The sequence below is a fragment of the Nesoenas mayeri genome (genome assembly GCF_963082525.1).
Source record: "Nesoenas mayeri genome assembly, chromosome: 3".
Taxonomy (NCBI): Eukaryota; Metazoa; Chordata; class Aves; order Columbiformes; family Columbidae; genus Nesoenas; species Nesoenas mayeri.
Window position 1 is genome coordinate 75,692,908 of NC_137544.1, and position 10,766 is coordinate 75,703,673.

Below are 10,766 nucleotides of genomic sequence, written 5' to 3' on the forward strand. Positions count from 1 at the left end.
AAATATAGTCACATAGACCCGAAGTGCCTTTGTACATATTTACCAAAAAATTTAAATTATAAAAAAATGAACATCACAAAATACTCAAGCTTTACAATTATCATGAAAATATTTTTACAGATTCAAAAAAATAACACACTTTTTATCACCTAGTAAAAACACATTTTAGTATCAAAAAAGACAATAAAGGCAGTGTTTGTGTCTCTAATTCAAGAAAAGACTGGCTCATAAGAATCCAAAATATACACTTCAGGCAGTGCATGCTTCTTATGTAGTAATTAAGTCCATTCATTTAAATATATATAGAAAAGCAACTGACCATAGTGCAATGATAAAATTCGTAAAAGGCAGTGCAACAGTAATCCTTGAACACAGACCCTTGCCTGGTGTCCATCTTGTTTATTTTGCAGTCACTTTGCTAACTTCAGTAGAGAACCAGCTCAAGCCTGAATTTAGTTTCTCAGCAGCAGTCAGTGAAGGAATCTATCTCCCATTCCTCTTTCAGCAGCATTCATTGGGGCACATCTCCTCTGAAATTGTTCTGAACAACCACCTTGCCATATCGCCTCTGGTTTACACCTGGTGAGAGAAAACATAAGCAGAGATCAGGAGAGGTTAATGGAAAGTAAGAAGAGGGCTGTGAGGCTGCAAAGAGTTGCAACTCTGCACCAGGCAAGAATGGTCGCTGCATGAAGCACATGAAGGGGTAGGTCAGCAGACCACAACCACACTATTTTGTACCCTTGTCTACAAAAGTCATTGTAACCATAACATCTACAGTGGCACGTCACGGAGCTTGTCTTTACAACATACGCAGCATGACAAACTCATGCTGGCTGGATTCCAACAGGTACAAATGGCTGTGGCACCATGAAAATAGTGTAGCTGCCCTGACGTGTGTTAGAGGAGGGTCACTCACTGAGACTTTTCTCTTCTGGTCCAACTGCCAGGCAGTATACTCACCTCAGTTGCTATGATGCACTCGTCTTTCTCTTCTGATATGACATACACCGACTGGTACTTTGTGTCCTTTGAAGTGGAATATACTGAATCTGGTCGTTTTCTTTCAGAAGTATCACTGTCAAAGACAAAAAGAAACAACACAGGTCAGATGGATGTTGCTTAATGCTACTTATGGGACACCCCACCCTTCAGAGTCAAGCTACCCCCTGCGCTCAGATGTGAGAGATACCTCTTTAGTTGTACTGCACTTTTCTCCTCTGCCTCTGAATCATACGTTTCACACTTGGCTTCACATTTGCTGTGCTCCTCTTTAACAGAGTCCTCGTTCTTAAGTTCATGCACCAAATTGTAATCCACTGATGGGTATCTGACTTTGTAGCCATTTTTATCAGAGTTATCACTGTGAAAGTCTACTTTCTTATTCGTGTTTTTAATCTGAGTGGCACCAATGACACTTATGGAAATGTCTTTCTCTCGCTGGCAGTTTGCCAGGTTGTTCATGGTCTCAGTCTCACTCCTGCAGGCATCAGGCTGGTGGTGCCTCTTCTGCACTCTGAGCCTGACACAGACAACCACAGCAGCACACCCCAGCAGCAGCATCAGGACCAGAATAATCCCTGCGCAGACAGCGATCCAGGGGAACTGGGAGTTCTGGCTTTCTGTGTATTTCTCAGTGAAGTCGACGATGACGGGTCCCTGAGGTGGCTCAGGGAGCAAAAACTGGCAGTTGAGCCCGCCGTACCCCCGGGCACACTCACAGACGTAGCGGTTGTTTCTCTCATGGCAGGTGGCCCCGTTGTGGCAGGGGTTGTGTTCGCATCTGCTCACCGGGGTGCTGCAGTTCTTCCCGTTGTATCCCGGCGGGCAGGTGCAGGAATAGTCATTGACGCCATCCTGGCAAGTCCCTCCATTGACGCAGGGAAAGGAGGCACAGTCGTCCACATTGTCATCGCAGTGTCTCCCAGTGAAGCCAGCCTGGCACTGGCATATGTAGGAGTTCCCCAGATCAACACACTGGGCCCCTGCAAGACATCAAGAGAGACAAGCACTGAGTGGTGGGCAGCCAGACCCGACAGCCTCCCACCTGCTGCTCGCGGGGTAACCATCACCACTGGCAGCTGAGAAAAGATTTCTTTTTGAGAGGTTAGCTCAACCTTTGCCAAGTCTGACACACCATAAAAAGTATGGGGTTTTTTAAAGGAAAATATTTGTTTATCAGATCTACTTTTTATTCCCCATCCTAGTCCCTTTTTGACATTTCACCCAGCTTGGACAGCAAAGTTAGTCCAGATCAGGTTAACATCACAATCTTGCTTTACAGAGTTTGAGTCGCAATGAATGAGGAGGACTGAAGTAAAGAAAGTTTCCACTAGTTTAATCAAAACAAGAAGATTACTGTTATCAGACTACAAGTAATAATATTTAGCACTTGTATGGCATTTTGCATCCACAGACCTCAAAGAGTCTTTGCAAAACATTTGCAAGTATAATCCTCCACATTTTTATGCATGAAGCTTCAGGTCAAGTTACCTGGCTGCTGTCACCCCTTGAAAAAAAAAAAATGCTATCTGTAGCAGTGTCCCAAACCACATCACTACTTTTTAAGTACAGTTCTTCCACCAAGTCAACTATTCACATGACATGACATGGACCATGATTGATCCATGGGCCTTGTTATGAACTCCAGAGCAGAAGCCATAATAACTGGATGGTCTCCTTTTAGAAGGTCACCATAGCATGTTTGGCCTTACCATTAGCACAAGGGCTGGAACTGCAGTAATCAATTTTCTTTTCACAGTTGAACCCAGAATAACCCAGTGGGCAGCGGCAGTTGTATCCCCCATCAGGGTTGTCGGTGCATCGCCCACCGTTGAAGCATGGACCGTCAGCACAAGTCATTGCACTCAGCTCACAGTTTTTGCCATAGAAGCCCGGGGGGCAGGTACAGGAATAGCTGTTCTCAAGATCCTGTGGGGAAAGAAATCCGAAATGTTCAAAATATTTATCTAAAGCTGCTTTGAAATCCAAAAAGGAATTTTGAAAATCAGTAAAACTGACATTAACTCCTCCCTTGGGGTTTCAGTTGGCACAAGCAACTCAAACTTACAGTGCAGCTTCCACCATTCTTGCAAGGGTTGGCATCACATTCATTGATTTCAGTCTCACAGTTGGAGCCTGTGTACCCAGGTCGGCAAGAACAAGTGTAGCTTCCCTGACCAGTGTTGGTGCATGTGGCACCATTCTTGCAGGGCTTGTGGTGGGTGCAGTAGTTCAGGTCTGTAAAAGATTTTTTTTAAAAAAAAAAGAAAGCAGTCAATATACTTGCTACTTTGCAAGGCTAGCACAGGGTGGGTGAGCTGGAAATAGCCACATGCTCTTTGCATTTTAAAACAGATACTCAGGCAAGGACTGAGAACTCACCCTGGTTGCAGAAAAGGCCACCCCAGCCTTCTTGGCAGTTGCACTGCCACGGCTGCTGACATGTACCATGAAGACAGCCTGGGTATCGGATGCACTCATCACAATATCGCCCCTGCCAACCCACTCTGCATCTGAAAAAAAAAATAAATAAATAAACAAAAAAAACCCAACAACAAAGTCTTGTCAGATTTAGACTGCTTACAGTTGGAAACCCTATCGCAAACTCTGCAAACACACTGATGCCAGAGATCAAGTTTCCTAAAAGCCCTCAGTGATCCTTCATGTGAGAAAGTCACCGAGTCCAACTGCAGTATCAGCTTTCATCAGGCCCAGCTATTTCTTCCACTTCCTTAGATAGAGCCATGGTTCCAGGTAGTTAATTTGTTTACTCTAATAACAAACAGCTAAGTCGTACACACAGCACTGTAAACTCATTAGGTTAATATTAATAGCACTGATGTTTGACTTGTAGATTAATACTTCGATCTAGCATGACCTGGATGTCTCAAACTACTATCTAATATGAAGAAAGGCACTTAAACTGACCCTTCAAATGACCAGTGGCTTACTTAACACCAGACCACCAGCGTTAAAGACAAAGACGGGAGCAGGAGGGGGGTAGAAAACTTACTTGCATTCCCCAGGTTTGTCGCAAAAGCCATGTTGCTCATCACATCCAGGCAAACAAATCGCTATAAAGAAACCAAGCAGAGAGAGTCATCAGCACTGGGGCCAAACACCCGCTTTCACAAGACCGATTCCAAGAGCACCTTGCAGGTGGGGAGTGAGCCCCTTTCACTGGGTCAGGGCAGTTAAGCACAGCTGAGTTAATCTCTGGAGTCCACAGGAGTATTGATCTCACTCCGTAACTGGGCACTTTACTTATCGCCGGGGATGAGCATTCTTCTTAATACAGTTGCACACAGACAAAAGAGGGCTCACAATTGCTCCCGTCCCCACAGCCCCTCACCCCCCCTTCCCTTCCCAGTGAGGGTCAGAAGTCCTTTTTTCCAATTCTATGCACACAGCTCCACCTCTTAATATCCCCCAAAAGTGTGTGTGCAGATAAGAGTGGACAGCTGGTGTGCAGGGTGCCAGTGCAAGACAGCTGCTCTATTGTCTATTCTCTCCCAGCAGCTGCCCCACTGCAACAATACCCCAGCCCCGGAGCCAATGGGGCTGGCGGCCGGCGGCCGGGCAGCCTATCCCTGCCCACAGTTAATCTATGGCACGCGCATGATTTCGCTGCAAAAAAACTTTTTTTTTTTTCTTATTCAAATAAATAAGTCTAAAGTTCTTCCTCCCTCCTCCCCCGCCTCCGCTCTGCTCCAAAAAGGGGTGGGCGGGTGGGTGCAGCCCTGGTAAAAGAGGTAAGCAGGCCAGCGGGAGGGAGGATGAGGGAAGAGGAAAAAAGGACTTCTGCTCATTACTTTGCCTGGTTATGGAACTCATTAAGCAGGCACTGCAAAGTTTTAATACAACAAAGCCAGCCAGAGACAATGGCATGCAAGGGGAAGGGGGGGTGAAGAAAAAGAAAGAAAGAATCTGCGCTGATAATCAGATTGCCTCCAAGTTGGAAAGAATGGAGCTGGGGGCAAGGCGACGGGAAGCAATCTGCGACTGGCAGCTCCACTTGCTAACAGCAAAACATTCTTTTTGCATGCACACATAAACACATCTCCCCCGCTTAGTAGGTTTGCATTGCTGTTATAAGCTCTTTTTTTTTCTGAGAGGGAAAGCAGAGCAAAGAACGTACATAACGAGTCAAGAAAGACAGACAGACTTCTACTTCACTATGGGAAGAGCAGCAATGCATAGGCATCCAAAAGTGCTGACAGCCCTGAAAGAGCTCATTATCAAAATGCTTCCTTTTTCCACACCCATTGACACAACTGCTCTAGGCACTTTTGACCATGGGAAAGGTTGTAGTTCCTATTTAAAACACTATCAAAGGAAATGCAGGCTCCTCTGCCTGCTGTTTATCGTGCAACATTGGACCATGAACTGCTGAAAGCATCCTATCAGTCACTAAGAGTGTGAATAATCAATATGGATAGCAGTTCAGCTGAGACCACAGTGTAGGTGGGTTTTAAGAAAAACAAAAACACAACAAGAAGAAAATCAAGAAGCTGCTTTACAGCCTGTAACTGTTTTCTCCCTGCCTGGCTGGCCCTTTGATGGCTGGAGTAGAGTACTCGCCCAGTACATCATCTGCAAGTGTACTTCAGATCCATGTATACACACAAACAGAGAATGCCATCACATGCTGCAGCAGGAGCTCAGTCTGTGTGTTTGGGTGTACACCACTATGTATCTACAAAAGGACCCCAACCTAATACAAAGCTGGAGGTATCTGACATCTCTGACTATCCTCTCTGTGATCTGCTTACTCTCCCAGGTTTCCTGCTGTATCAACACACCACATTCCCCAACAACTTCAAGATCAGGTGTACTTTAAAATTCATGTCCCTCACTACTTAATTAGTAGTAATGATTGTGACAATAGTACAGTCTTCTGTGCCATTTTGAGATGGGGAAGAAGTTGAATGTTCTTATGGAACAATCTCTGCTAATGGCAGTTTTTGAGTACCCCAAATGAGAAATGTAAGGTCTAGAGGCCACAGATAATATCTTGGACTTCCCAATACTTTTCTCAATCTAAGGTGGCAAGATCAGGCCATAACAAGCCTATCAATAGGCCTGCTGAATAGATGTTGCCAAAACCTAGCTCCTTCTCCTGAAGCCATGTACCCTGTAGATGATGGTATCAATGTACCATGTTTGAAGAGATAGCTAGGTATAAAAAGTAGTCCTGATATCTTTTAATAAATCTTCAAACAACTGCTGAACATTTTGCTATCAGACTTGATGTCTACAGCAAATGAGCAAGAGTGTAATGTTGACACTGACATTATATTAGCTTGAGAAGGGGCTGACTTAACTTTCTGTGGTAATTCTGAGGACTTCCTGTCCCCTGCACCAGTAAAGCCTGTACACAGCACCAGACCTCCATGTGTTGTTGCTTGGTTCCCCCTCTCCCATGGGACCTGATGTCAGAGAAACACCCCCCCAAGAGCTCAGGGGACACAGCTGCAACTGGCGCCCAGAGAGACAAGAAGGTGGACACTCACGCTCAGTGCAGTACTGGCCTTTCCAGCCCGGGTTGCAGACTTTCTCGCCACGCTCTCCACAAGTGAAGTGACCAAAGGCATCATCCCGGGGGCGGCAGAAGACGGAGCAGCCTTCTCCATAGTAGTGCTCATCACACACGAAGCGATAGGAGTACTTGAGGTCAGTGCGGCCACTGCTGTGCAGGTCCTGGGACCACTCTTCACCCACCGCCAAGTGCCTCTGGGTGGCCAGACGGCTGATGAGGCGCTCAGGGTTTTCTGTGTGAAAGTGGAGAGGTGTGATTAGGGAGCCCGAAGTGAGCAGAGGAAGACGCTCAACAGGGGGTATCAGGTGAGAGGGGAACTGCAAAAGCAGTATGATAGGGCTATGTGCCAGCAGGTTGGCCTCTCTTCCCATGGTCTCCCACAAAGGAGCAAGGGATGGGGTGAGGGAATGTGCTACACATCACAGAGAGAGGGGCTGAATGGAGCCGCAGTGCTGGGATTGTTCCCGTGAGGGGTCTATTTCAGGACAGTTACCTGTGGTGAGGTCGTCAGGCGAGTCCGTATGCAGAGCCTCAATGATGAGCGAAAAGGTACCCTGAGGAAAGAAGGAGCAGAGACAACACGCCGGGAGAGCGTGAGAGAGGGCAGGGCCAGGAGGCAGCTACCCCAACCTCCCAGGGGTTACTCAGCCCGCCACAAGACACCATCAGGGGATCGGCGGCCCCTCGGATGGCAGTTCACCTGCCTGGGGCGGCCGGGGGGTGTGGGGTGGGATGGGACGGGAGGGATGGGATGGCATTGGGCAGGGCGGGATGGGACGGGATGTGGGCTGCCCCCTCCCGCGCCGCTCCCCACTTACGGGCCAGGTGAAGCCGAAGGGGAAGCGGATGGGGTTGCTGAAGGCGGGGTCGGCGCCGCCCGCGCCGTCGGGGACGCTGAAGGAGTTGGCGCCGAGGACGGGGGTGATGGCGCTCCCGTAGGTGCAGGGCGGCTCGGGGGAGACGCTGGCCTGGTAGTGCTTGAGGCAGACGCGGAAGAAGGTCTTGCAGTCGCACTGCTGCAGCCCGCCAGCGCCGGGGCCGCCCCCGCGGCAGCAGTTGCGGTTGCTGAGCAGCCCCTTCTTATTGACAAACTCCTGCAGCTTCAGCTCGAAGACCCCGGAGCAGCCGACCTGCAGGGTGGGGACCGCGGCCGTCAGCCCGCCGAACAGCCCGCTCCCCCGGCCCGACCTCAACCCCGCCGGGCATCAGCGGGACTGAGGCCCCGCTCCCCGCCACCCTTCCCCGCTTCTCCCTGCTGCCACAGGCAGCCCCGCGGGACTGCCCGGCACAGGGATCACGGCAGGCATTTCAGCTCTCCCCCAGGCACTTACCTGGCAGCGGCCGAGCAGCACCGAGAGGAGGGCAAGCGTCAGCAGGAACCGACCTCCCATTTTGGAGGGGCAGCTCTGGTGCCCTCGCTTTCCTCCCTCTCGTCTTCTCGTCAGAGGGGAAAGGGGAAAGTGTTTCTCGGGGAAAGGGAAAAATAGAGCGGCCAAAGCCGCTCGCTCCAGCAGAGCTGGAAGAGTTAGTGTCACGGTCTCCTTTCAGGAGTGTCTCTGACTTTTTTTTTTCCCCTCTGTCGATACCTCTAGGTGTAGCCTGTCAGCGACTGACAGCTCTTACGGATGGCAAAAGAAAAAGAAAGGAGCAGGGGGGGAATAATAAAAAAGAAAGGTTAAGATTAATCTGCTAAACACTTTTTCTTTCCCAATCCACGGTGCTCCTCCTTTTCTCCAGGAAGAAAAAAAATAAAAATTAAATTAAAAAAAAAAAAAGGCAACTTAATTCCCAACAGAGGCAGAGAAGAGGCTTCCCAAGGAAGATTAAAAATCGGCGATCTGGAAATCCCTGCAGAGGCAGCGGCGGACACGGCGGCAACGGCGATAATTCCCGGTGCGGTGAGATGCGGGAGCAGCTCTGCGCGGCTGCGCTCGCCCTGCGCGCGTCAGGGCTGGTGGGTGTCAAACAGCAGCGGCGGCGGGCAGGTCACCTCGGAGCCTTGATCCCCCTCTTTCCTTTTCCCTTTTTTTTTTTTTCTTTTTCTTCTTTTTTTTTTTTTTCTTTTCAAAAGAAGCGAAGCTCTCTTTCCTTGTTGTGGGCTTACTTTTGTTTTTAGAGGAATCCCAGCCAACAAAAATAAGCTCGTGTCAATAGCGGCGCACGGAGCGTGTCCGGGTGTGCTCCTACGAGGGAGGGGGGTGTCTGCTCCGCGCCGCGGCTCGGCGGCTCTCTCCGAGGGTGAAGAGCTAAGGATCTGCCTCTCCTTGGGCGCCTGCCTCCCTTATATCCCGCCGGCCGCCTGCATGCCTAATGAGATGCAAATGAGCAGCCCCCCAATCTGGCTAGAGCTGTCACAAAGGAGCCACTTTTCCAAACCCTCCTCTCAATGGATCGCCAAATGGTCAGTGAGCTGTAAAATGTGCAACCCTCCTCCCCCTCCCCTCCGTGCTCACAAAACGTGCTCATTTACATTCCTGTAAATTTGGTAACCGCAAGAATCCCCCTTCTGCTCCGGGGAGAGAGTAACACCCCCTCTGTACCGAAGAGAGGCAGCGCAACATACTCCGGCGAGAAAACAACTCCGCGGACGGCGGGTTGTAATTACCTCCTGAAACGTGCAAAGCAGCCGCCGTGCCCCCAAAAAGTAATTCGGTGATCGTGACCACTTCCAAGGGGCATCTTCGGCTTTAAAGGGACGAGGGAGGTGGGACCCAGCGGTCCGCACCAAGGGGAAGCTGATCCCTTGAAATTCACACCGCATTTCCCGTGGCATAACCAGGATAATTGAGGAGGGGGATATGATTTTGCGGGAACCGAGCTGGGGATCGTCCTTCCCTCGGCTCCGCTCACAGCGCTCATCCCGCCGGCGGAGGGAAGGGGGGTCTCCGGGGGTCCTGGTGGCGGGGGAGGGTGCGGGCGAGTTCGCGGAGGGGACTCGTGGAGGGGACCCGTCTGTGGGGCTCCGCGATCCCGTCCTCGACGCGGCCGAAGAGAGCTTTCCGCCCGGGTCCTGCACCCCTGTATGATTATTATCATCATCACCAGCAACCTCTCCCTCTCTCTCTTTTTTCCTCCTTCAGCTTAGTAAAAAGTGAGTTTGGTGTGTGTCGTTCGCGTGGCTGTCATTAAGGCCGTTTGTTATTGTGTGAGGGCTGAATCAGTTAGCTCTTTGTGCTCTCAGCTGTATGGTAATGTAGACAGCACCTGCTCCCCGCACAATGCGAGGGAGAGAAAGAGCTCCCCTCGGCGCACGCTACTGCCTCTACAACAATGTCCGCACATTTTTTAAAGAAATCCCTTCCAGCACTTACCCCCTCCGTAAAAAAAAAAAAAAAAAAGGAAAACCACAACTTTACACCAACCGTCATCTTTTTTTTTTTTTTTAATATCCATCAGACACTAGAACTTTTGTTTTTATCTTAAAAACATGGAAAGGAATTTACGGTGAAAGGGGGATAGAGATGATTACCATTTGAGCACTTTCTTAATGATGGATGGATGGATGGAAGCAGAGGATAAAAGTTGGAGAGCGACTCTGGCATGTCACTCGAAGCGGGGTTTTCCACTTTGTTTGGGCCCTCTGTTCAAACACCTTCGGTAGGCACAGGCGGATTCATTAGGATGCAAGGTGTAACTGTCTCTGTAAATGTCATTTTAATTGTAACAGATCATTTCAGCACAGATTAAGCTTGTGTGCAAAAGGAGAGGATTTGGCTACAATAACCTCACTGTAGGTATGCCGTGCTAAAAGCCTTATTATGGCGACTTTATTGGGTGAAACGTGCATTTGCATGGCAAAATGTGACTTTCATTGAAGCAGATGTCTTGATCACAAATTATCTTACAATGCGCTAGAAAAAAAAAAAATCTCAAAGACTTCTTAAAGTAAAAGCATTGGGTAATACCAATTAAAAGAAAATCACTAATGAGTTCATTCATCCCAGCTCTTCTTAACTGTTCTAGGACTGTAGCTGCCCTCGTTCATTTACCCGCCGTTTGTGGCACCTATCCCAAACCCAGGCAGGTACTCGCAGTACATAAGCACGCATCCAGACTTTTGCAACGTTTCGCCACTCAACGTGTGTGTCCTTTACATTTGATTTTGGTCAAACGAGCCACCCACACCCAGGTACTCGTCTTCTACGCTCTCCCTGCCCCTCGACGCTTAAGCGAAAGCTTAAATGTACAGGAATGTTTGGTTGCTTTCTTTTTTTTTTTTTTTTAC

General features: G+C 49.0%; 1 protein-coding gene across 1 annotated transcript; it reads right to left on the bottom strand.

Annotated features, from left to right (window-relative positions):
- Nucleotides 1–573: 573 nt before the first annotated feature.
- DLL1 (delta like canonical Notch ligand 1) lies at nucleotides 574–7,932 on the bottom strand (the record flags this gene model as incomplete). The annotated part of the gene is made up of 11 exons (XM_080341446.1): nucleotides 574–579; nucleotides 964–1,078; nucleotides 1,193–1,985; nucleotides 2,715–2,931; nucleotides 3,071–3,240; nucleotides 3,385–3,515; nucleotides 4,016–4,076; nucleotides 6,516–6,773; nucleotides 7,035–7,095; nucleotides 7,360–7,671; nucleotides 7,873–7,932. 11 exons carry the CDS (start codon nucleotides 7,930–7,932, stop codon nucleotides 574–576), a joined length of 2,184 nt encoding a protein of 727 aa, XP_080197572.1.
- Between the last annotated feature and the right edge of the window lie 2,834 nt (nucleotides 7,933–10,766).